General features: G+C 40.0%; 2 protein-coding genes across 3 annotated transcripts in view; one reads left to right on the top strand and one right to left on the bottom strand.

Annotated features, from left to right (window-relative positions):
- Positions 1-7493, top strand: part of cysltr3 (cysteinyl leukotriene receptor 3) — a 90514-nt gene extending 83021 nt beyond the window's left edge. Inside the window, exon 3 of the transcript XR_008963228.1 lies at positions 7484-7493. The gene's annotated coding sequence lies outside the window, so the exon portion shown is untranslated. The remainder of the gene's footprint in view (positions 1-7483) is intronic.
- cacna2d2a (calcium channel, voltage-dependent, alpha 2/delta subunit 2a) overlaps positions 1-27786 on the bottom strand; it is a 143255-nt gene that overhangs the window by 32408 nt on the left and 83061 nt on the right. For both annotated transcript variants that reach the window (XM_057337493.1, XM_057337494.1), the window contains exons 5-8: positions 25290-25334; positions 10359-10500; positions 2963-3094; positions 2489-2546 (exon numbers count right to left, since the gene is read on the bottom strand). In XM_057337493.1, the coding sequence (XP_057193476.1) occupies positions 2489-2546; positions 2963-3094; positions 10359-10500; positions 25290-25334 (377 nt within the window). The remainder of the gene's footprint in view (positions 1-2488; positions 2547-2962; positions 3095-10358; positions 10501-25289; positions 25335-27786) is intronic.

The following is a 27786-nucleotide window of genomic DNA, read 5'->3' as shown; positions in this document are numbered from 1 at the left end:
AAATAAAAATCACATTTCTCAGGGAGTGGCTCTGAAATCAAGTGGCACACTTTCCTATAGCATCATTGGGATTCATGAGGTAGGTTAAAATAAGAATTCTCATATTCATGCTCTCTCGCCGCCTGTCTGTCAGTCTGTCTCTCACAGAGAAACTGGCGCATTAAAAACGAGTCAATTATCAGCGCTTATCTCTGCTGAAATGATACGGTCGGTTTCTGACGGTCACAATCTGCAGGTGTGAGACGCCTCATGATGCGTTTACTGAAGTGTACCGACTACACCTGCCATTATACAGCCCGCGCGCATGTGTGTGTGTGTGTGTGTGTTAAAGGATTTATTTGCGAGTTCACGCATTGATGGGATTATTTTTTTATGGACTGCTGCTCTCTCGGGTTTTCTCTGGATGTGTTCTTCAATAGATTGAATTAAGATTAAAAACACTGAGGGCCGTGAAGCAGGTGAGCTGCGGGAAAGAGAAGAGAAACGCCGTCACACAGTCTTTTTATTTATTCCCCATTCTAGAATTCGACAGCGAGATGGACAGATCGAACGGCTGGATCACCAGTTTTCCTTTGGGACTTTTATAGCAAAGACAACAACCGGGACAAATGGAATGCATTTCTAAAAAAATGCTACAGGAATTTAAAACCTCATCAAAATAATGTGACAGATCCCTAATTTCACGATGTACTGACGTAAACGCTAATCTTATGACACAAATATAATAGACAAACAAAACCGTACTACAGAACGACGTTAGACATGGAGCACTAGGGACTGATGTCAAGCCAATAGAAACACTGATGCTTTCATTTGACTCGCAGCGACAGGCCGAGCCCCGAGCTCCATCTTGTTTCTGTGGCGTTTGAACAGCTGCCATAATATTTACTTAGGAGTCAGATTGACTTTTCTCAGAAATCAATATGTGCTTTTGCTGCGCTGAATGTCTGCTACGCTGGGTTGAGTCTGCATGGCTTCTGATGGCTTCTCTGTAATGCTCAGATAACAAACCCTACTCTCTCTCTCTCTCTCTCTCTCTCTCTCTCTCTGTCTCCTTCAAACATTCTCAATCAATCCTCACGGATCAGATTCTCTCCTCCAAATCTCAGACAATCTCAAATAACATAGATGTAGATGTTCATTATAAATAATAGAGACATGTTAATAATTCATGTTACAGTAATTGGGGACAATAATGTGTTGACAAGGTCTTTTATTCTTCAAGAGTGACACCTGCACATCCAAACCCATCTTCCATTGCATCTCCACTGTTTCTGAGGTTTCCTGCTTATAGACTTTTATCATCTCATCTGTGCTCAGATTTGACAAGTCTGCCAACAAACATCAAGCATTTAAAACACAAGCTGAAGACATTTAGATTTTTCCGTGTCAGCATTCAGAATCTGATGGATATCACAGCTCAAGTTTCTCCTGAACTTCTGCACAATGAGCTGAGCTCGGCGAACACAGAGCGTAATACACAACGACAGCGTGTTGAGCAATAATCACACAAACCTGACCTGACACATCCTGACCCCCCAACCCTGCCTCACCCATTAGCTGGTTACCAGGCAACCGTCTCCAAAATGACTCTCATAAGACATTGCGGGTTAAAGAGCAGCTCTCTGCGAATATACACACTGAAGAACTGCACGAGAGTTACTGATGGTGACAGAGTTCAGCAAAACTACAACTATTAAAACATTTCTGCTCGTGAAAATCAAATAAAACAAAGGGCCAAATATTATTGAAAACACTTCAGCTCAACAAAAATGAGTAATGTTGCCTAAGCAATAAACTGAGATGAGTTTAAACTGAGGCACGGAAATTATTAACTGGAAATAACACTAAACTAAAACAAAATAAATGTATGCTAAGAAAGTAATATCAGAATTAAACATTGCTTAAACTCAAACTGAAACTAACTCCAAGGCTAAAAATATAAAAATAAAAGCTAACTCAAAATGTTACTAAAACTACAATAAAAATACATATCTCTGAAAAGAACTAAATAATACTGTAGCATAAAACTATGGCTGATTTGCAGCATTTTTAACTTAAATAATAGATGTTGTGTTGTAACTCAAACGTGATTTATTAAAAGTTGTAAATTGAGGAAGCGCTGTAACTTTTGTGTGGATATTTCAGGACACAGGAAAACCTACAAAATGATCATAAGAATATAAAAAAACCTGTTCTCTGATGAGAACAAAGACAAAACAAATCTGTTCGAATTTTGCTGCAGTTTGATGTACTGCAATGACCCGTCTATAGAAACATGAAGAGAACGCCTGCTGATACTACGCTCTGAAACCAATTTATCATTCCTGCTCTTATATCTCTCTCTTACCACCCACATACAGACGCATTAAAGAGAAGCATCACGCATCACGCACGCACACGCTTGCTCTTAGCAGCAGATGCCACAGAGGACTCGGAGGAAACCAGCAGATGAAAGTCAGAATAAAGTGTGTCCTGCGCTACTCACCACGGGCGTCTCCTCACATCATACAGGTCGATCTTGTTGGGTGCTCTCCACGGAGTCGCTGAAGAGCAGAGATCACATGACAACAACACTCAGAACCCACTCGCACGATTCTATACACAACATAAGGTGACACAAAACTCTGAGAAATGAAAGAAGAGCGTGAGGGCTCGCAGGTGTTTTCTTCTTTGAACGAATCTATTCTTTTATTAAACACAAAAGGCGTCATTCATTTATTTTTAACACCTACTGTGTGTTTTCTAACACATGAGCATCTCTCTGTTTACAGCACAAACATTCAGTTATCGGTCTTCTAAATTATGAGGGACTTTTCCTTAATAAAGCAAAGAAAAAGTGTTTTGTATGTGAATAATGTTTGTGTCTGCGACGTTTAATGTTGGCATGTCATTAAAGTATCAGCTGACATCTGGTGTGCCGCTATAAATACACCTGTGGTGAGGTAGCGCGGTTATTTACCTGGGTAGAATCTGGTGACGCCAGTGGCGCTTCCGAACACCTGCCAGCGCAGCGAGGGATCCTCGCGAGTGTTCTCGATAAACACTCGCTCCAGAGCCTGAGTCCAGTTCAGTTCATTCAGGATAGTGGGAGCTGTCGACACGACCAAACACACATGTCAAACTTATATCTCTTTCAAATGATTACAAATCCTCGATAACAACAGTGAAATACAATACAGAGCCAATGGAAATGTCTCTGAAGAGAGAGAGAGCTCAGATGTGTCAAGTCTGCAATCAAAAGTCAATATTCAAAAGTCAAATTTTACGCCTCCGCACAAGCTCCTAATAAGAGTCTGAACAACAACATGATCCTCTAGGAAGAATTACAAAACTATTTCATGTTAAAAGATGTTTTAGTGAAGCTAACAACACGAAAACATACTGTACATATGGAAATATTCTGTGCTTTATCCGTGTACGTTGAGATGATGTCAGACGTGACCTTGAACACGGTGTGCGTGGATGTCGTTTCAACGTCCACAAATCTTTCACTGAACACAAGCGAAGATCTGATGTATTCTACATCAGTGTAGAGGAGGAGATGATGTCATAAATACGCCCGGTTCATTTTCCAAGAGGAGACAGACTTACACGCAAGTTTATGACCTCGTGAGGTAAGAGTGCCAATAAAACTCATTAAATCAAGTTCACAACAAAACCTTCTGTGCAGAAATGAAAAAAGACATCACAAACCGAAGACTTCTGCTGAGGTCACAATCGTATGAGCTACAGATGTAAGCCATGTTAAAAACAATCCAATGCAAAGGATTGTGGGATATCAGAGGGTAGACACGATGAAGTTATATAAGCACAGAAGGACACTCGGAGCGTCTCTCAGAGTCCACACACAGGTTTGATTGACAGCTCATGTAGTTCGTCGGAGAGAGAGAGCGAGTGAAAGTTTTGCAGCGTGTCTGATTCTCTGTAACTGTCTTCACCTGTATTCTCTTGCTCTCTGTGACTGTCTGATCTGCTCACTTCTGTCTGTTCTCTCCGTCTCTCACCGTTACGCTCAGTGTCTCAGTGCCGTCTCGCTGTCCTCATGTGAGATTCACCGTCAGCAGCATGTGACACTGACCCGTCACACACAGTCCTCTTTTCTCGCTCTCTCTCTTCCTCAACAAACATCTTTCTTCTGCTTTAACCAACATCCAATAACATCTTAACCTTATACTGAGACGATAAACTCATGGATTAATGCAACAGTGTTTGACAGACACATTACATTATGAACACCAATAAACCACATAATATTACAGCTGCCGTCCGCTAGTATATACCTTACAACCTAGTTCTGATTTACAAACTAAACTAACTAAACAACCAAATGTCTTTAATGAATTTACTTCTTACAACAATCTCTTGATGTGCGTCCTGTCAAGTACAGTACAGTCTTAAAGGGACACTTCACCCAAAAATAACATTTCTGTCATCATTTACTCACCCTCAGGTTGTTTCAAACCTATGTACATTTATTTGTTCTGGTAAACACAAAGAAAGATATTTGTAAGAATGTCAGCAATTTTCAGTTCTGGGACATCATCCACTACCATAGTAGGAAAAAAATATTGTATATTTTGTTGTTCTGTTGAACACAAAGTGAGATATTTTGAAGAATTTAGGAACGCAAACAGTTCTGGGGCACCTTTGACCACCATATCAGTCAATGATGTCAGAGAATTGAAAATTGCTAACATTCTTCCAAATATCTTTCTCTGTGTTCATCAGAACAAAGTAATTTATACAGGTATGAAATGACATGACGGTGAGCAAATGATGACAGAATTTTCATTTTTGGATGAACTATCCCTTTAAACAGGCTTTTATACTGCAGACATCTGCACACCGACTCTAGCCAATCAGATTACAGCAGATTTCCATTTTGGAGGTCATTATTCCTCAGACGGTCAGTGAATGCTTCATGGGCGTGCCGGCTAGGTGACAGCTGTGTAGTGCACTTGTTTGGGGCAAAACCACTGACATCATCACCACAATATCCTTACAAACAACAGCAATATGAACACAAACAACATCTGACAGGCTTACGGCCATTTAAACACAACTAATGACATAAACCGTTAGAGCACAGACTCGGATTTCTCTAAATCTATAAAAGCTCTGAAGTACAGGACGTTTTGTGTTGTATCCTCCATATAACGTCAGTGTTTAAAGGGGCACTTCACCCAAAAATCATTTCCTCACCTTCCAGTTGTTCCAAATCTGTATAAACGTCTTTGTTCTGATGAACACGGAGAAAGATATTTGATAGATTTAGCCTCTCATAGTAGGACACAATACAATGGCAGTCAAAAGTGCCCCAGAACTGTTTGCTGTCCTACATTCTTCAAAATATCTTCTTTTGTGTTCAACAGAACAAAAAAAATGATAAAGTATTTTTTCAATGGGGGGCAAGATCTGTTTGGTTATAAGCATTCTTCCAAATATCTTTCATGATCGTTCATCAGAAAAAAGACATTTATACAGATTTGGAACAACTCGAAGGTGAGTAAACGATGACATGACATTTTTGGATGAAGTATCCCTTTAAGTGAGCGTATAAGTGTGTCTTTGAGGCAAGGATACAATGACAGACGCCCGCACGCTGCTATCGGTCACACACGGGGGGTAATGCAGATTTACTGGACACTAGCTGTGACACACACACACACACGCACACACACACGCACACGCTGTGGGCTGTGGCAGGTCATCTACACAAAAAATACGAGAGCAGGGCAGATAACAAAAACAGGGGCAGACAAATGCCTGGCTTGATTTATTATCCTGAGGATGCACGACTTTCTCCGGACAGTTGATAAAAAGAAAAATATCCCTCCAGAAGAAATTTGTGGGTGGGTGTGAAACTCAGGAGTGTGTGTGTGTGTGTGCGACGGCTTTAAAAGTGAATCCATCAGACAGAATTCCTCAGACATGTTTAAGAGCTGTAGTTGTGCTAAACGTTTGGCCCGTTATGGAGCGTAGCACCACATGACGAGCGGCTCGGGTTATGAGGCCGATTTATGAGGTGTGCTGTGAGCCAGCGATCCTTCACATCGAGCCGATCATTCTTCTGACTGAACCAGCGTCTGCAGGAGGATAAAGAGCGCTCAGCAGCAATGATGGAGAAGAGATATTTTTAGCATTTACAAATCAAACACACATCATTCCACTATTACCACACTAAGACAACTCCACACCTAATAATATAACATTTCATTTCAATTTGTATTTGTGTGGTTTGAGTGTGAAAGCACATTTAATGTCTGAAGGATTCTGAATGAGACAAACTCTCCGTGTGTTTTAGTAGTTGACCTCCGCACACATCTGGAAGGAAACCTAAAGCCCACGTTACATTCACAAACGACAGCGAGGCCACAGATAGCGTGACACATGTGATATCAGTGTCAGGAGTCCCGCTAACACCTGTCAGACCGGATGAACATGTCATAACAAACACGCTCACCTCCGGTGATGAAACACACACAGACACACAGAAATGACCCTTCACATCAAATACCAGATCCTCTACTCTCTTTTTATGATTCTGTACTACATCCAGACTCAGTAGAGCTGGAAGACGTATCTACTTATTAATGACAGACAACAAAACCCTGGTGTACTGGATAACTTCATCACCCAAAACCAAAGCGACTCACAGAGAGTTCAGGGAGCAATGAAGCGATATGTCAGGAGCAATAATCAGCTTTCCTGTGGCTCAGTGGTTAGAGCGTGGCGCTAGCAACGCCAAGGTCATGGGTTCGTTCCCAGGGGATTGCACATACTCAGAAACAAATGTATAATACAGTGCAATGTAAGTCGCTTTGGATAAAAGCATCGGCCAAATGCATAAATGTAAATAATACAATAGGTGCTAATACCAAGTTACTAGTTTCCAACAAAAGCCAGAACAATAAGTCATTTGCCTGTCAAGCATTCACAGAAGAGATGGGTTTGACCGGACCGAGTTAGGAAGAATGTTCCACCAGGAAGGAGTTGTGAAGGAGAATGATTTTATGTATTCAATAACAGTTTTAATAATACTCATTTTCCTATACCCAATAACAAACGGAATTAATTGCAGCTTTTTAACTTGCTTACATTGCTTTAATTGTCATCGCATTATGCACATTTTGCCACTTTGCGATTATAAGGTCTGCATTCTTTTGAGATATTGAGGAGTTGTGAATGAGAATGAGCGGGAAAGCGATTTACTGCCCTTATGAGAAGGCAATACAAGACGCCGCTGGTTTGCTGAACGCAGGGATCTTGATGGGGTGTAGGAGGGTGTGAAAGTATGCCGGTGCAGATCCAGTGATAGTCCTGTAGGCAAGCATTAGTGACTTGAATCTGATACGGGCTTCAACCGGTAGCCAGTGGAGAGAGATGAAGAGGGGCGTCACATGAGCCCTTTTGGGCTGTTGGAAGACCAGGCGTGCTGCTGCGTTCTGAACCAGCTGGAGTGGTTTGATAGCCTTAGCAGGAAGACCAGCAAGGAGAGCATCGCAGTAGTCCAACCTTGAGATGACCATGGTCTGGACAAGGAGTTGTGTTGCATGCTCAGTGAGATAGGGTCTAACTTTTCTCACGTAGAATAATGCATATCGGCATGACCGCGTTGTCTTTGCAATGCGATCATTGAAGGATAGCTGTTCATCAAATATGACTCCGAGGTTCCTGGCTGTTTTAGAAGGAGTGATTGTGGTATTGGATGGTGAGATCGTGTTGCACCGTGGGGTGTGCCGGAAACACGAGTAGTTCTGTCTTGGCCAGGTTCAGCTGGAGGTGATGCTCTTTCATCCAAGCCTAGATGTCTTCTAGGCAGGCTGTAACGCGAGCTGCTACAGTGGTATCGTCTGGGTGAAATGAGATGTAAATCTGGATGTCGTGTAGATGGAAAAAAGCAGCGGTCCAAGCACCGATCCCTGAGGGACCCCAGTGATCATGTGGTGAGCAGTGGACAGCGAGCCCCTCCATGACACACTGAAGGATCTGCCGGAGAGGTAGGATTTGAACCAGCGGAGAGGAGCGCCTGAGATTCCTAGAGATGACAGGGTTGCTAGCAGTATCTGGTGATTGACAGTGTCAAACGCTGCAGATAGGTCTAGCAGTATCAGGACCGAGGATTTAGATTCCACCTTGGCTAGCTGCAGTGCTTCTGTGACTGATAGCAGCGCAGTCTCAGTGGAGTGGATTGTTTTGAAGCCGGACTGCTTGTCGTCCAGTACTTTCTTCTTATAGAAATGGGTTTTAAAGTTTTTTTTATGAAACTCTTATCATCTCTGTGTGCGCAACAAGAAAATGTGAATTTGTGAAAACATGTATATGAATATTACATGTTCATTCTATAAGCTCTGTATAGGAAGAAGGCGAATGTTGTATTTCTGTACAAAGTGACAGAGCCTGGCATTCACAATCGAGCATTTTTAATAGCTTTAGCTTCTATTTTGTTCTATTTTTAGTACATCAATCTCAAGTAAATGTACCCCTAAAACTATGTACATTATTAGAGCCATTCATTGCTGTATTATAATATTTCAAAGAAGTATGGCAACGGGATTCGTCCAAAGTGCTCTGAATGTTTTGATTCTGGTTTGAGGAACAAGTCAAATTTCAATCAAGAATCTAAATGAGTAGCAGTGTTTGAGTTCCTTAAGAATGTTGCGATCACTGGAAACAAAAATGACAAAATTCAGTCTTTTGTTAACTACCACATGACTCCGGCATTTAAAATTCATCTTCCTCTCTTTTTTAAAACAGGGCTCCCACAAAATCAGCAGAAATAAGAGTGTTTAGCTTACGAAGGGCAGGACCTGAGAAAACGAATGGAACAAAAACTTTAATTAAAACGATACTGTAACCAATAAACAGTGGAAATCTAATTTGAGGAGGTGCTGGTGAATGAATGTTTTTAATGAATGTGCTGGAAGATGATAGTTCCCCTTCAGTGAACAGTGAGAGGAGCTGCCGAGCCGTGAGGACTGGAGAAATCCACTGTTTCTATAAGTCCCAGTTGTCATTGTGCCGAGCGAGTCGACTTCTATCGCCGCACCAGCTGCGGGAGGAATATCAAGTGTTGGGCTGGCATGTGGACACTAGAGTCGAGTTTTGGTTTTCAGATTACGTCAGGCAATCTAGAAATTAAGCACGTATGAAAAATGACATTGAAGGAACCTCTAGTCTAGACTGTATATCATTTATATTATGAAGGTATTTTCAGTCCTCTATGATGCATTCGTGTGCACTAACGTCTAAAAGAAGCCCAACGCGCTGAACGGTCTGTGTGACAGGATGGTCAGTGTTAAATCTCATCATTCTGACAAATAAAAGCCGCTTTTCCTCAGCTGTCATCCGCACACACAATTAGTCTTTCAATTGTACTTTAATAACCACCATTTCCATCATTATCTTCAACAATAGAGGCGCTGAAAACAGAGCGTTACACGGGGACATTTCCTTCCAGCGGGGATTTAAAGTTTGCTCGGAATAATAATGAACCCACTTGATCTGTATTAGCATATGTGTCAGGGCTAAAGCGGGGGGGATTTTTTGTCATGTTGGGCTAATCGTCCTGAAGCTGACGGTGACGGTCACTATCACTGCTGGATGTGCGCTGACCAATGCAAACTCTGGCATGAACAACCCATTTACAAGACAACCGTCTCTTGAAGCAGTGCTAATAAAACACTGACCCATCCCATAAGACAGAAAAAAACTCCACAATAATCCCTTCCATACAGGGTTTCTCAGCGGTGGGGCTCAATATGAAATGATTCGACAGAATCATCTGTGATAGAAGTGGTAGTATAACACCATGACTGAGCTATAAAGAGCAAGAGTCCTCTGGGTTTCCAGACAGACTCGATTGCAAGCGTGTTTGGTTTTAGTCCATCTCTCTCATCCTTCAGTGTTCATTTGGGAACAGGCATCAATAATGAGCTGGAAACTGTGTGACCTGCGTTATATGTGAAAAGTCTGCAGACCTGGCAGAAGAATTCAGCTGAAGGATAATGAATCATACAACGGTTCATTACAGCCGAGAGAGAGAGAGAGAAAACCTTCTTCAGCTCAATAACCGGCCCAACAGCACTGGACAACACAAACACTAACATATTTAGCACCTGAAAGAAAAACAATAAACAAATCTAACTTTACAGCCCAAGCTGATGCTATTTCCAGAGCTTCTGTTGTGATGGTGTTCATCTCACACCTCTGCTACACAACACAAGCTTGAACATGACACACGTCACTTCTACAGTAAAGAGATTTTCGGATTGGAACTCAAATCTTAACCATCTTTCTGCACAGTGTGAGCATTACATTAGGGTTTGTTTATTGTGTGTATCTTTAGTACTCACAGCCCTTGTAGATGTCAGTAGGAATCTGCACAGCCGTGTAGGAATAGTTGACTTTATTTTTAAAGTTGGGATCATCCACAAACTCCAGAGACAGAGAGTATGCATTTTCCAGGAGGTTTTCACTGCCATTGTCATCATCCGACTGCAACGACAAGAAATGAAGAAACGTTTGAGACAAACACTCATTACGCGCACACACGCACACACACAAGCGCACGCACGCGCGCACACACACACACACACACGCAAGTGCACAAGCGCACGCAGACACACACAAGCGCACGCACAAGCGCACACACACACAATTAGACAAACACTCATTACACACACTCACGCACGCACACACAAACACGCACACATGTTGGGTTTCCATGTTTTATGGGGACATTCCATAGACACAATGGTTTTTATACTGTACAAACTGTATCTCATATTCCCTCCCCCTAACCCTAACAATCACACACAACTGTCTGCTCTTTTACATTTTCACAAAAGTTCATTCTGTGTGATTTATAAGCTTGTTTCCTCACGGGGACCAAAACATGTCCCCACAAGGACAAGGGTTTTGGATATTGCCATCTTTGTGGGGACATTTTGTCCCCATACCGTAGGGTTTACCCCCCCCCCCCCCACACACACACACACACACACACACACGCACACGATTAGACAAACACTCATTAGGGGACTACAGATGGAAATTAGCCTGTATGGCTAAATTTGGCACATTTACATGTACTTAAGTGTTCATGTTAATGAATGTGCATTGTCCCATTTTAAATAAAACAACTAACTAAAAAAAAAAAACTAATTACACACTCAACACACATGCACGCACACATACGATTAGACAAACACTCATTACACACACACACACACACGCACAAGCGCACACACACACAGACTCACACACACACGATTAGACCAACAGTCATAACACGCACACACACACCACACCACACATACACACGTCTGGTTGACTATCCCCGTGGGGACAGTCCATAGGCGTAATGTTTTTATACTGTACAAACTGTATATTCTATCCCCTATCCCTAACCCTATCCCTAAACCTAAAGATCATAGAACACTTTTTGCATTTATAGATTTGTAAAAAATATTGTTCTGTACAATTTATTAGCTTTTTTGCCCACACGCACACACACACACAAGCGCACGCGCACTCACACAGACTCACACACACGATTAGACCAACACTCATTACGCACGCACACACTGTTGAAAAAAACAGCATAAACTGGGTTAGGTATGTTTTGATGCTGGTTTAAGCTGGTCATGGGCTGGTTCCTCACCATCTTAAACCAGCATATGACCAGTTTAAAGTAGGGATGCACCGAATGTTCGGCCACCGAATATATTCGGCCGAAAATAGCAAAAAACGCATGTTCGGTATTCGACCGAATATGTGAAATGGCCGAATAAATTTTACCGAACATGACTCGAGAAACGATCAACTAGCAACCAGCGCAGAGAGAGAGCGCAGAGAGAGAGAGAGAGAGAGAGAGAGAGAGAGAGAGAGAGAGAGAGAGAGAGAGAGAGAGACGTGCGCTTTATTAATGCCGCAAACATTTTGGCAGTGTGTGTGTGGAGCATTTTAAGGTGTCAGAGAAAGACACAGCACGGGACTTGCCGCACGGAAGTAAATTTCTACGGTGGCCTACTAGTGCACATGACAACGAAATTTAAAAAGCAAATATAAGTTCACAACACAACGCAATCAAGCTACAACACAACGGAATAAAGCCACAACACAACGGAATCGAGTCACAACACAACGGAATAAAGCCACAACACAACGGAATAAAGTCACAACACAACGGAATAAAGCCACAACACAACGGAATAAAGCCACAACACAACGGAAATGCTCCCGACCACTAGGGGGCACCAAAGTTCTTATTATTGTTCTATATTTTTATGGGCACATTCGGCACTTCCGTGCTTGGTTCAGTGCAGACAGCAGTGGGAGAGAGATCCGGGAGAGCATTAAGGATTTTCAAGCTGATTATTAAAGCCGAGGACAAACATTCTAAGACTTTTTCTTTCAACTGGAGCGGATTCTAGTCAGAAAACAGCACACGACTGCTTAAGACCACTATACACATTAACACATTAAATTACTGATGACGACTGGACTTTCTGCTAAACCAACAAATCTATTGATCTATTTACTGATATAGATGAGCAACCTTATATAGATTAGCAAGATATTCCCGTTTCGTTAGTCATAAAACCGCAATGCTCACGTTTATTTACACTTGGTTATGCGTTAATTGTTTTAGAGGTTATGCATGCATAATAAAGGTTAAATAAATTGGTAATGAAAACAATATTTAATAGAGTAATCAATTATTCGTAACAGTAAAAAAACGAATGCAGACTTAAGTCCAGAGCTTGCTCACTGAAACTGAGATAGGAGACTGTGGCATTGTCTGGATCTAAATGCAGACTTAAGCCCATTGCACATTGAGTCCGAAATTTGCGTCCGTTAAAAAACCTTTAAAGTTGAAAAGTACTTTAATCAAAATAATAATAAAAAATACAACGTGTTTTGATCGCTGGATCGAAATTTGATTGCTTAGCCATGTTTAAAACAAGACTGTATGTTCTTCTGTACCCTTACACACACACACACACACACACACACACACACACAGCGTAAACTATAGCTTTTATTTTCGATTGACAATATGTTAGCTTAAGATGGCTATCCTTTTTCATGAAGGAAAACGTTTCGTTGTAATTGCACCTGCTGCTGTGTGGTTTTTGTAAATAATTTGCATTTGTAAATAATAAAACGTGTATTTTCCTTGAAAACAGCCGTGTTTGTCATTTAAAAACATCTATATAATAATATCCCAATAATAGCTTATTCAGTTGTATTTTGTCAGATTTTCTCAAATTTTTCCTGTCTTGTTCCTCATCGTTTCAAGTGCATTCATAATGTCAGTGGCAGGTGGCCATGGTAAATATAAATTAAGGCAAATATAAATGGCATGGTAAATATAAATTATTTAACCAAAGGTTAAATAATGCATACAATCATAAATAAATGTGGACACAGCCATTTATTTCCGTATTCCATTTGACAATATTTAGCTAAAGATCGTGTAATCAAGGAATTTGTTTTTAATGCACATCATTGCTGTTTGTTGTTCTGCATTTACCAAAGAAAATAAGTAATACAATAAAATAAAAAAACTAAATATTTTCCTTTCAATGCTCATCGTTTAATTTTTGATTAAATCGTTTTTGGCCGTAGTCATTTAAAGTCTTGATTATTTCAATTCATATACACACAATAGAAGCAAAGCATGAAAAACATTAATTCTTTAATTTCAACGTTAAAGAAATCATTTCATTTACACGCTTAGCCTATTGTAAATACGACCAATGTATAGCTCACAATACAGTTTCTAGCATTTAAAATCATTTAAACACATATGCACAGTTAAAAAAAAACTCTACGAGTCTACGATATGTCGGTGGAGGTTTTGGAATTCATTCTTTCAATCCAAATTATGTAGGCTAGCTATATTGAAGCAGCGGAGGTTAACTCATATGCTGGTTGTTAAGGCAGAATGCCAATGCAAATAGGCGACAATGCAATGCAAATATAATCTTATGGTGTATTTACAGTATATATGATGTTTGTGTAAATGTGATTCGAAGCACCGGGATTATCCTCTGTTATTAGTTTTGAGTGGCAGTCGTGAATGTCTATAGCTCATTTCCAGTGGGAGACATGCGGTAAGCTGCAAAACGCGAGGGTTTCGTTGGCGGCACGGAGGTGGTGCGCAAGCGGTGCCCAAAATCCTTCCACTGGCACGACTCTTCGCAAGCGCTCTTTTTGTGAACGGCATCCACGCTGGCTTTAACCTGTCAACATTTTAGTGAGCTCAAAACACGGAGAACATAGTTTTAATAATGGAATTCCCGAAGTTATATGACCTAACAAAAAGAAGACAAATACAGAGATTTAAATAAAGAATACAGAGTGGGTTGATTTGCAAGTTAAAATACACGATACGTGTAAAATGTCATAGTAAACTGTGCCTAAAATGAGCGTCATTAGTATTTGTCATTACCGCAAAAATTAATATACATCAACTTAAGGCTGGTTAGTGACCTTGAACGTCCGCCCAGAGACATTTTCACTATGAGAGACAGCAGCAATGCAGCAACTCTGTCCAACTGCCAAGTCTGGTGAAAGGGCCATAACATACATTAGAATGTCATGACTGGCCAATCAAAATCAAGCATTCAAAAGCGCTGTGCAAATGTGTTCATATGAGATTGTTTGCCATTGACATTCAGTTTTTCCACAGTAGAGCACACTTTCCTTTTAAATGCTTTACACAAGCAAAAGGCTACCAAAACCACTAAAACAACCCCCAGTAAAACGCGCACCTCCTACCCGGCATGACCTAATTTATCATGCCGAAAGTGCCCCCTAGTGGTCGGGAGCATTTCCGTTGTGTTGTGCCTCTATTCCGTTGTGTTGTGGCTCTATTCCGTTGTGTTGTAACTCGATTCCGTTGTGTTGTGACTCGATTCCGTTGTGTTGTGACTCGATTCCGTTGTGTTGTGACTCGATTCCGTTGTGTTGTGGCTTGATTGCGTTGTGTTGTGAACTTATATTTGCTTTTTAAATTTCGTTGTCATGTGCACTAGTAGGCCACCGTAAATTTCCGAATGAAAGCGTCTTTACCGGTCGGTAACTTGTGGCTATTTCAGACGGGAGCGGGCTGTCTGACAGTAGCCCCGCCGCTCGCGACATCCTTTGACATCATACAGTGGTCGCGGCGCACACAGTTCCTGTACTAAACAACTTGTCAAAGTATGTTCTGTGCATCCCGGCCACGAGTGCACCAGAGAACAGTCAGCTTTTGTGGGCGGAGTTTGAGGAGAGACGTGAACTGATATGGTTGTCAGTCAGCATCAGTCAGAATAGCTTGCGTTCGATGTTTTTTTTTCTTACAATCATTTTGCAACGTAGCCTATAATAATCCAACAGTTTTAGTTTATTCGTATTTTTAGTTTATAGGCCTAATGTGGAATGACACTTTTTAATGAACTGTTTTGTTGTAGGGGTACAGAGTAACTTACATTACATTCTTTTACCAGTCAGTTATAGGCCTAATTAATATAGGCTATTAAATTTTTTGTTTTAATGTATTTTGTTTTGCTCAATTTTATATTAAGTTGTATTGTATTTTATTGAAAAGCAAGACAAATTTTTAAAAGCAAATTTTGACTATTCAGTTTGTGCAATAGTGAAAAAATAGCTTAATAAATAGAAGAAATGCAAAAACCATATTCGGTGTTCGGTATTATTCGGCCTTCGGCCAAGTGTTTCACATCATGTTCGGCTTCGGCTTCGGCCAAGAATGTTAGATTCGGTGCATCCCTAGTTTAAAGTAGCACAAACCAGCATCAAAACATACCTAACCCAGCATATGCTCTTTATTTGATCAGGACAGAGGTATAAATGTGGCATTTCTTTTGAGTCTACTGAAGCACAACAGCAGCATCACAGTGTCTGGAAATCAATTAACGTCAGTGATGCTATCACCTTCACATGAACCCCGTCAATCACTCAAGCCATTAGCATTTGAATACATCACAAATCAAACACTCTCCCTCATGAAAAAACTTCAATGACTAACAGTACAAAACCTAACAAACAAATAAGTAAGCTTTGAATAACTAAAGTGTAATGACTGAAATCCAACAAAGACTCCATTATATGCCCGATATAAGAATGGTGTGTCACCGAAGTCCACCTGCTGTGTTTAAGCCCATTAAACGTCTTTGACTGTCTAGCAACACTGAATAGAATCGCTGTTGTGAGACCTTCGGCCGGTGGACGCGATGCGGCAACAGCGCCACCATGTTAGACTGAGCAACACACGTGTGATCTCCCGATAAAAACTACTGTAACGTCGACATTTCTCCACCGATTTCAATCATTTACGATCTTCAAGAGAACAAAAACATAATCATGACACTCGTTTACTTTGAAATACTGAACAAAACCTAAATGTTTACGTTATAGTTTATATTTCCCCGGGCGCTGCAGTGATAGCTGCCCACTGCTCCGGGTGTACGTGTGGTCACCACTTCCTGTGCGTGTGTTCACTACTCTCTGGATGGGTTAAATGCAGAGGTCACATTTCGTTGCCTTGTACTTGTACATGTGCAATGACAATAAATTGAATCTAAATCTAAAAAAAATCTAAAATCTTTATCTGAGAGGGAAAAATAAAGCGATTCTTCCCAAGCAGCTATTAGCAAGTTAATAGTAGAAGCGCTAGTGCGAGAACCCCCGTTCTAATATTGTTTATATTGCACTGTAACGTTAGTTGTACTTTTTTGCACCATACCAAGGACGATCTCATAAGTGTTTTGGAGTATATATATCTATCTTGTGTGCTTTAACGGTTTTTAAAACATAGAAAGCAGACTTACTGGCAGCGTCTCGCTGTGTAACTTGTGTCCGCGAGCACACAAGGAAATGCAGTTCTACATCGTTTAAAAGCGCTATGACAATAATGTTGATATGATGCCAAACCGTAGGGCTGGGAATGGATTCCTCGATTACATTCCATTAAAGGAATCGACTCCTCTTTAAAGAGCCACGAAACACTAAACAACATTTATTTAGATGTAAACAAAGTTGGTTGTGTTGCACATCATAGAAATCAATGTTAGCAACTGTTAGTTATTACAGTAGAGAAAACTAGTTCATTTCTAGCTTTTTTGCGCTATTTTTGCCTTCCGGGTTTAAAATCCTCATCTGGCCGATGTGAAGGATCGATGACGCGTCGGTGTCTCATTATTATTCACGAGACTGTGTTCTCTTGACCAATGAGAAGACATTTCTCCTAGTTATTCATGACAGCGGCTTGTGATTGGAGCGCACGTCTCCCATACCGGAACCTTCGCTGGTTTTTAACGGCTCTTCTTCTCACAGCGTTCAGGCCCATTTTAATTGCATTTGTCAAAAACGGCAGTGAGGTAGAATGTAGCTGAAAGGGGAGGTTTCGTGAGCACAAGCCCCGCCATTGTTCAACTAAATCACATTAGTTTCTTGTCTAAAACAGTACATACTTCAGAAAAAACTGATGGATGAAGTCTAGAGCTGAGGAATGACATAAAATATTCTGCATGCATAAAAGCAAAAGCTTGTTTGCACACACAATGCAGATATAATTACATGTATCCACACATTTAACAAATCATATATAAGTACGTTTGCCTTCCAGACGGAGTGTAAACGGAGCGTCTTCTCTAACTCTCTACCGATGAGCTCAGTGTGTGCGTGAAGAGAATGACATGTATATAAAGCACAGTCTCACATATTTACTTGGACGTCTGTTTAAAGCTGTTCAAGCTGGACGAAACCTTTTCAACACCTGTCTGCACTAATATGGACAGTATTCTTACATTTTTTATACAATTTACTGATTATCGATCTGTCTATCTATATTCCTCAAGTATTTTTGCGTACACTGCTGAAGAACTTTAAATATAGTCATTTGACCTGTGCTTTATTTTTGAAAACAGCTGGTAAATTATATTATTAATGATACATTGGAATTGCAGGACAAGATCACATAATATGGTTAAGGTTTTTGTTATTGAAACGATGAACAATGAACAAGACATGTAAAAAGTGACAGCTTAGAAAATTGTATTGCAATAAAAATGTGTAATTTTTTTAATAACAAAAAAATCTTTACTAAAACAGGGAATTGAGCAGGAATCGAATACAGCAGCTAGGAATCGGTTCTTTCGCTCCCCAAACCAGGAATTGGAATTCAGAATTGAACAGCCACAACAGTGAAATGCTTTCAAATGGATTTACCTCAGCAGTCAAACGGCACGATGGCCAATCAAAATCAAGAAGACAGGAGCTACTGGCCAATCAAATATCAAATGAAACAAGACGTACAGTGGCCAATCAAATGAAAGAAGGAGAGATATGGGCGAAATCCAATCAGAAGTGATAATCCCTGTGAAGAGCAGAGCTGCTTTATTCAGGACACCTGTTCAACCGTTTAGACTAGTCTTAGAAGTTAGTCATCTCATTTTTTATTTCAAGACTGCTCATAACTTCTTTAAGGGCTCACTGAAATGTGAAAAGGAAGACTGATAACTAATTGCCAGTCAGTGAGACTAATAGTTGTTTAGACGTAGTCACAACCCTGACCCTGAAGGGAAACATACACGTGTGTGTGTGTGTTATAATGTGAGCGATTAAAATGCACTTGGCGGATGGAGCGTTATTTTCTCTTTATCTGGAGCGACGTTTTGTGTGGTTTCCTCTTCCTGAAATCACCTTCAAGGGTGTCGTTTGCAATTCGCTGTATGTAGCTTAAAGGGATAGTTCACCCAAAAATGAAACCATTTACTCACCCTCATGTCATTTCATACCTGTATAAATGACTTTGTTCCGATAAACACAGTGAAAGGTATTTGGAAGAATGTTAGTCATTTTCAGTTCCGGGTCATCATTGAGTATGGTAGGAAGAATGAAATGGTAGTCAAAGGTGCCCGAGAATTCTTTGTTGTTTTCCTAAATTCTTCAAAATATCTCATTATGTGTTCAACAACAGAACAAAAAAATAAAAATTTTTCCTACTATGGTAGTGGATGATGTCCCAGAACTGAAAATTGCTAACATTCCTACAAATATCTTTCTCTGTGTTCATTGGAACACATACATTGGTTTGAGTAAATGATGACAGATTTTTCATTTTTGGATGAACTTTCCCTTTAACCAATGACACTTTAACATTAACAATGACACACAGATAGAAATATACAGTAATAAAACCGTGTTTTTTTTTCGCAAAGGAAATAAAATGCTGCTTATTGTTTAATGTCAAGGTGACTAAAGTATTTTAATTTGTGGCAAAAAGTTTTTCATTTTCTTTCACCACACACGTGCAGTTTTCTCTCTGATATCCGGTGGTAATGTGTGGCATAGCCTGCTACAGTACATCATGTTGTTTAATGAACCTCCGGATATGTCTAACGACTCTGTCATGAAGTATCTCAGGTGTTCTCCAGTCCTTCTGCCCTTCTCAAATCTCTGACGTACAGTAAGGGGTGTTTTCTTCAGGGGGTGAGGTACAGGTACTGTACAGTAATGGGGTTAATTGGGGTTGACGTAGTAAAAACTGTTTGTGTTAAATTCAAACCTCCTGTCAAGTGTGAAGACCGATTTACGGTCTGCATTAAATTGTCTATTAAAATGCAATTACAAGCTGTTGAGATGAATGGAAACTGCATTCACTTCTCACTGAAAACCATCATTTGACAGTGAATTCACAGAGAACTTTCATGTCTGACACAGTCTTCTACTTCCATACAGTCACAATTCTGAGAATTATTAACAGGATTAAATATTATGTTCTTTTATGCTGTGCAGTAAAATAATAAACATACTGTAAACTGCAGAAATTGTAGCACTGTATGCTGGTAAATACCCCTGCAGTGCATTCGACTTTAATATTGTGATATATTTCATAACGGGGACTGAGTTTAATCAACCTGGATTCCATTGACTCACGAGATGTAAGCTCTGATTCAATTGTTAGGCAGGAATAAAAACTGTATATATACTGTATTACACAGTAATAATAGATAATACAAGTACTCTCTGATGTCACGTTTAATCGAATCCAGTATTTCATTCCTCATGAATGATTTCATGGCAGTGATGACAGTCTATAACAGTGGTTCTCAACCTTTTTTGGCCAGCGCCCCCCTATCCATTTTCCAGGTCCTTTACCCTTCCCCACAAAAATAATGGGCTAAATGTCTTCATAATAATAATAATAATAATGATCAATTATTTGTTATTATAATATAATTTAAAACGCATGTCACTAAATTTGGATAATCGGTAATCTATTTTTTAATTTTTAATCTATTAATTTGTTTAGTCACGTGAAATACCAATAAAAATAATTAAAAAGCATGTCACTGAAAGTCAAATAAAAGATTTGATTGGCCAGTTGGAATATTACCATACTTCACAAAGAGCAAAAACGAAGTGGAAATGAAGTAGAATGTTTGAACTTAGTTTCAATACTCTCCTAAATGCATAATAAAAACCTAAAAAGCTGCTTAGATTCACCTTACTTTAAAACACGTGTAAGTGTGTAATTGTGTGTAAGTTTATAGGCCTAAATGTGTGTGCTTCCATCAGAGGTATAGTATAAGGTTTGTCATTAATAATTTAGACAAATGAAAACAAAACAATCTTCTTACAAGAATAAACACATATTACAATGTAGATGTATTTATTTTTGATCATCTTGAAATAGTCCAAGCAGTCTACATTTTGGGCTCAGATATGACGATGATAAGATAAGTAGAGAATTAATATCCTACCCAAAGATGATTACAATATATTAAGAGTTTAGGCCTAACATAAACATTTCTACATCATGAATAGAGTTAAATGTAATTCATTTTAAAGGCTGTGGTTAGAGTGGAAGTGAATATAATTTATTGAAAATATTTTCCAAGGCTTACAAAAGTATTTCATGCAAAATTCTGTTCATGCAAACTCAACTGTCATATAATGTGCAATGAAAGGTACAGATGTTACCCACAGCAAATGGAGACATTTGTATTTGTTTCACATTTTTACACTCTCGCTATTAAGTTAAATCTGCCCCTACAGTCAGCTGACGTCAAGGTAACACGACAGATCCCGAATTTGATATGGTCCTACATCAGTGTATTTTGGTGTGTTCGCCGCACTGCGCATATCTATTGGCACATGACATCAATGCACCGCGACAATGATTGAGAAGCTCATGGAGCAGTTTGATCTCTCTCGCGTTGAATGCCGATCGGTCTGCGCAACTCAAGATGTCAAATGCACATTTTCTGTTCACGGAAGACTATGTTAGTGGTAAAGTTCTATAACACATTACATTTAAAAACATTTAAAAATCTTGCTTCCGTCACCCCCCGACGTTCTCTGAACGCCCCTGGGGGGAGGTACCGCCCCCGTTGAGAAACACTGGTCTATAATCTTACAATAGATCTTGTGGTCTGCTTGTAAAACAAAGATATTAAAATACACAATAACATACACAAAACTGCTGCACTTCTGAAAGCAAAACATCACCAGCGAAAACAATTACATGAGCATTCAGACGACTGGCTGCCTTTCAGATCTTTTATTTTGATTCTTCCTCCACCTGACAATCACCAATTCAAGTGTTTAATACAGTTATGATGACACACTCATCTCGATTTCAAGCTTAATTAAAGCTAAAAGTGACTCTTGAGGACTCTCCAAACTGCATCTCTATCATTGCCATTAATCACAAACAAACAAACACATTCACAGCCTCCACTTTTACCTTATGTGGGCAATACAGTCCTGATTTCATCAGGATGACAAATTGCATTGTGGGATATAATACTCCAGAGAGGGTGTTCTGTGTTTTATAAACTACTGTGCTACTACACTAGGGCTGGGCGATGTGTTACATTTTTTTTATTGATAATCGACTTTAAAATCATCGCGATATCCGATCATATCGGGCGTGTTTGACTTCATGCAACGTTGCGCAGATGATCAATCTGTGGATACGGACCGGGAGGGAGTTTGTTCCGGACCCGCCAAGTGCCAAACAAACACACACCCCTGCACGCACGCACGCACGCACGCACGCACGCACACACACAGGTGCGCCACGCGCACAAACCAGTGTTGCAGTGACTTCTTTCATCAGGTAAAGCGTGTAGATAAACCATAAAGCTTTTATACAGTAGAAAAATGTTGCAGATCTACTGAAATGTCATCCTACCCGTCAGATTATCCTACCAGGCACGCGCACATCAATGTTACGTCATTTTTTGCGCTATAAAATCATCCTACCTGTTTATTTTATACTGTTACGGGAATATGATAGTGTATTTTCATTGTTAAACCATTATACATATTATTTAATACCTATAGTACAATTTGATTGGGTGTTGCGCTGTAAATGTATCCTACATGTTTATTTTAAGATGGTAGGACTATCTGACAGTATTTTGCATTGTAAAATCATTCAACCTGTTTATTTTGTCGATGTGGTTTAGATTATATGAAGTTTTGCCCAGCGGTGGGAATATCTGTCAGGGAGGACCATTGGAACACCGGTACAGCCCCGCGACGCGAGCGTGAGGTTTTGCTTTGCCGACGCAGCTCGTCTTTCTCTTGGTCTGTGTGTGCAGCGACCGGCAGAAACCAGCAGCACTTTCAACTGACCCAACAAAACAGCTTCCAAAATCCTGTCACTGTTCCTGACTGCCTGGGCATATGAACATGAACCTTCACGCTAAAGCCTACATCACATGATAATGTTACAACGCGTATTTTCCATTATTATCGATTATCGTCTGGTATCTGTCTGTTGTAATCGACATCGGGATATTTGCGACACATCGGCGATATACGATAACACCGTCACATCGCCCAGCCCTACAAACTTGATGACAAATACATTTTTCCAAACAGCCATACAGATGTCAAACGTGTTTGGGTGGACAGATCTCTGTTCGCTCTTCCAAAAGAGCTGCTGTTGATGGAGAACATTTATTTAACGACTATTTCAATAGAATACAGTCACAGATCTGTTAGATGTACATCAGTGGATTTGACAACCGTAATCCAGATGTTAATGTTTTAATGTTAACAACATTGTGCTTTTGGACCAATGGCAATTCGACCAATTACAATCTCCAATTGGAGAATCATCATATGTTGTGAATTTTAATGACATTTTTCTGTTCTTTGAAGAGCTTTAAATGTAAAAAAATGCCTTTAATGCATTGCGATATATACAGTGACTGACCAGATTTAAAAAAAGAATACGATCATGTCAACAGTGTGTCAAACTGAGCTCAGATTTGTCTCGTCTGCAATCAAAAGTCAATATGATCGAAGATCTCAATATCAACTCAAACATTTCTCTTCACATTTACTCAAATCCAGATGAAACAGCTGAAAATTCCATCAAATCTCCTGAGTTATGAAAGAGGAACGTCTGAGCAATATCATTTAAGTGAAAGTGAAAGTGGTATATGGTGACCAGTGTTGGGTGTAACTAGTTACTAAGTAATTAGTTACTGTAATTTAATTACTTTTCCCTTGAAAAAGTAAAGTAAGGGATTACTCTTATTTTTCTGTAATTTAATTACAGTTACTTCTGATGTAATTAAACTAAATACTTTGTGTAATATGTGTGTGCAATAGTGGAATTGACATCAAAATTCAAAGCCTAACTTTAAAATCCGTGCTTTAATGTATAATTCTAACATCTGTATACTTTGGTCAGTTAATAAGAGTACTTTATGTAGTTTAATATTATTTATTTGAATGAATTAAATAAGCGTTTCATGTCTATCCTTCAATCACTTAACTAATCACGGTTGATGTAGGATATAGAAAGTAATTAGTAATAAGTAATTAAATACTTTTTGGAGAGAGTCATTTGTACAGTCATCTAATTACACTGTTGAATATGTCATTAGTAACTAGTAATTAATTACTTTTTCAGAGTAACTTACCCAACACTGATGGTGACCCATACCCGAAATGTGACCTCTGCATTTAACCCATCCTGTAGTGAACACACGCACAGCAAGTGGTGACCACACGTACCCCCGGAGCAGTGGGCAGCTATCACTGCAGCGCCCGGGGAGCAAGTAGGGGTCAGGTGCCTTGCTCAAGGGCTCCTCAGTCGTTACCCACCGGCCCTGGGAATCCAACCGGCAACCTTCTGGTCACGAGTCCCACTCTCTAACCATTAGGCCACGACTGCCCCCTGGGTACCTGTACCTGGGTACCCCCCTGTGTTTGTCCTCTGGGTTCAGTAAAAACCCAGATGTTTGAATCACTGCAATAATGTAACACACGTATGTGTGCGTGCGTGTGAGTGTGTGAGTATGTGTGCTCTTTGACCTCTGGTTTCTCTGGCTGATAAGGAATGAGGTTGAGGTGGTGTCTGTGTGTGTGTGTTCATGTTTTTATATCCTAAACCTGAACGCACACCAACACATGGGGACTCGTGTCACCGTGGGGACCAAAATTGAGGTCCTCATGAGCACAAAAGCTTATAAATTGTACAGAACAATATTTTTTACAAATCTAAAAATGCAAAAAGTGTTCTATGATCTTTAGGGTTAGGGATAGGGGATAGAATATACAGTTTGTACAGTATAAAAACATTACGCCTATGGACTGTCCCCACGGGGATAGTCAACCAGATGTTTGTGTGTGTGCACTTGTGTTTGTGTGCGTGTTTGTGCGTGCCCGTGTGTGCATGTGGCTGTGTGTGCGTGCGTGCGTGTGTGCAAGTGTGTGTGTGTGTGTGCGTTTGTGTGCTCTTTGACCTCTGGTTTCTCCTGCTGATAAGGAGTGAGGTAGACGTGGTGTGTCTGCCGTCCTATTGGCCTCTTTAATGATGAGTGATGCCCCCCAATTAAAGACGCTGACAGCCCCTAAAGCGCTGAATCATTCATCACACACTTTAACGGTCTGATTCATGATGTGCGATTCCTTCACTTCTCATCATGTCTCCATTTCTTCTCAACTCATCCTCCCTGCATGACGTCTGATATACAGTACCAGTGTCTTTCTCAGCCTGAGCAATGAATCAGCACGTGATAATGAAGAGAAAGCGCCTGTGACGTTCACTTATAGAGTAACTGGCTGACGTGTCGTTTTGATTTATATTTGATCGTTTCTCAGAGGAAGATTTGATTGCTCAGGGGTTGCTCTTTCATGGCTCTCAGTTGTTTAACTTGAAGCGTTAACGTGATCTCAGACGTTTCTCATTACATCAGAGGGACTTTTATTACCATCTGAAATATTAAAAAAACATCACTTACATAATCTGAGTCAGCTTTTGAGTCGTAGTACTGAATGTCATTCTCCTAAAATTAAAGTAAGACACAAAGATTAGTGACATAAAAGCCAAATATTTCTCATTATTACAAACCCTCACTGCTGTCACTTTCATTTCATTCACCTGCCTGTTGCTTTCTATGTGACACAAAATAAACACCTTTATTAGCTTGTGTGTTTTCAAACTTAATGAAAGAATAATGACATTACAGAGTCTAGAATCTCTGTCTTCTAGTTCTGATTTTGGGTTTTGTTGCGGCCAGTTACATTAAAAAAATCACAGATCTGATTATTATAAATAATTATACATATTATTATAAATAACGCAACCTGCTCACTGAGCATAGAGACTCATCTTAATGAAGTGATTCCGGAGTTATGAGATAAAACATGACCTGTCTTCATATCTCTCATCTGAAATCAATCTGAGATGATCACTTCAGTCTTCTTCACACTCACACTCACACGCCACATGTTCCTCTTACTTGATTCACAATTTATGATCATAAAACTATGACATCACTCAATAATATCCACACAATCACTAAACACATGCTTGAAAAAAACATTAATACTGACAGACACAAGAGTTTTATTGACAGTATTCACAACCGTCTCTCTACTTCATATCAACACACTCTGATAATTATAATATCTCATAATTTCCCTCATCAGAAAGTTTTTGGTATCTAGCAACACAAAAGGCACTTAATTCATGTGTGAAAGTCATCATTATTTCGTCAACAGTCAGATTCTGACAATTCAATAGTACAGGCTGACAGGTTTAAAGGGATACTTCCACCAAAAATGCTCATTCTGTCATCATTAACTCACCTTCCAGTTGTTCCAAATCTCCTGTGATGAACACGGAGAAAGATATTTGGAAGAATGCTTATAACCAGACATATTTTGCCCCCCATTGATTCCCATAGTAGGAAAAAATCCTTTATCATTTTTTGTTCTGTTGAACACAAAAGAAGATATTTTGAAGAATGTAGGACAACAAACAGTTCTGGGGCACCATTGACTACCATTGTTTTTTTCCTACTATGGGAATCAAAGGGTGTTGAGATCTGTTTGGTTATAAGCATTCTTCCAAATATCTTTTTCTGTGTTCATCAGAACAAAGACATTTATACAGATCTGGAACAACTCGAAGGTGAGGAAATGATGACAGAATCTTCATTTTTGGGTGAAGTGTCCCTTAAAAGCACTTACGTGTTCTCGATCCATGCATTAAAGACGTTACATTTATGTTGATCTTATTGGGGTTTTAATTGATTAATCCAAAATAACTTTTATTACGGCACTGTGTTCTGTTCTGTTGTGTCCCATAATCCCAGTATCTTCACATTATAGTTTATTTATTAGATCTGAGTGACGTTGTATGTCATGTTAATAGTTTCAATATGTGTTTAACATTCAGTAAACTTGCTGATGTCAGATGCTATGATCTCACGAGTAGTCTAATATTAGAACCCTTTAGAGCAGCACTTTCCTCCAGTATACGAGACACCGGCGTGACGGAACGACTGGAAATACAGCAGCCGACGAGAAAAACCCATGCCGGAAGTCATTTGTCATATTTCAGAGACGAACAGTGCAGAGGATTTAAGAGTGGCTGAAATGAGCAATGTTTTGAATGAGTGTGGGAAGTGTTTCTCTCTGGAGACTGTTTAAACTGCTTTAGATCTGCACATTCTTCTGTGTTAATGACACGCAGAGAGACCCCGCAACACTTCTCAGGGGGCTCCGCGTCTCCTCCTCCTCTCTTTCCTCTTTCTGGAGGAGCGGACGCCATCTCAAGGGTGAAACTCTTCGGAATCACATAGTGTTTCTGTACTTCTGTAGTACACTGTGTAGACTGCAGTACACATACAGCAGGAAGCGTGTCTCTCTCTCTCTCTCTGCTGTCTACACTGTACCGTGACGACAGCAGGGGTCAACAGGGAACACTGGTCAAAAACACTACAACTCACACAAACATCGCTGCAAAAACAATTGGTTTAAATCAAAAAGGCAGTCAGTGGTGAGCGGTGACCCTCCTGCCCTGGACAGTCTTCTACATCTGAAGATCTGAACATAAATCAGTACGACACGCTACTTTTCTATTTCAGAAATCTGATCTTAAACTTTCTATTGGACAAGGACTTTATGAATATACTCTATATGAACAAGTCTTCACGTCTGCTCAAGGTCACAGCACTACGTTTTATTGTATATTTGTTCATTTAAATATATTTGTAAACTAGTGTGTGTTCGCAAGAAGAACGAGGAAACACAGGGAGTGTGTGTCACACACGAGAGACTAGGGTTAACTCGGTACTTTTAGGTATGCATCGGGTACTGCGCGTGAGCAGGTACGAGAGAGAGAGAGAGAGAGAGAGACAGAGCGAGAGAGAGAGAGAGAGAGAGAGAGAGAGAGAGAGAGAGAGAGAGAGAGAGACAGAGAGAGAGAGAGACAGAGAGAGAGAGAGAGAG

This window comes from Triplophysa rosa, linkage group LG7 (assembly GCF_024868665.1).
Source record: "Triplophysa rosa linkage group LG7, Trosa_1v2, whole genome shotgun sequence".
Lineage (NCBI taxonomy): Eukaryota > Metazoa > Chordata > Actinopteri > Cypriniformes > Nemacheilidae > Triplophysa > Triplophysa rosa.
Note: the sequence above shows the minus strand (reverse complement) of the source record. Positions and strands in the feature narration are given on the sequence as shown.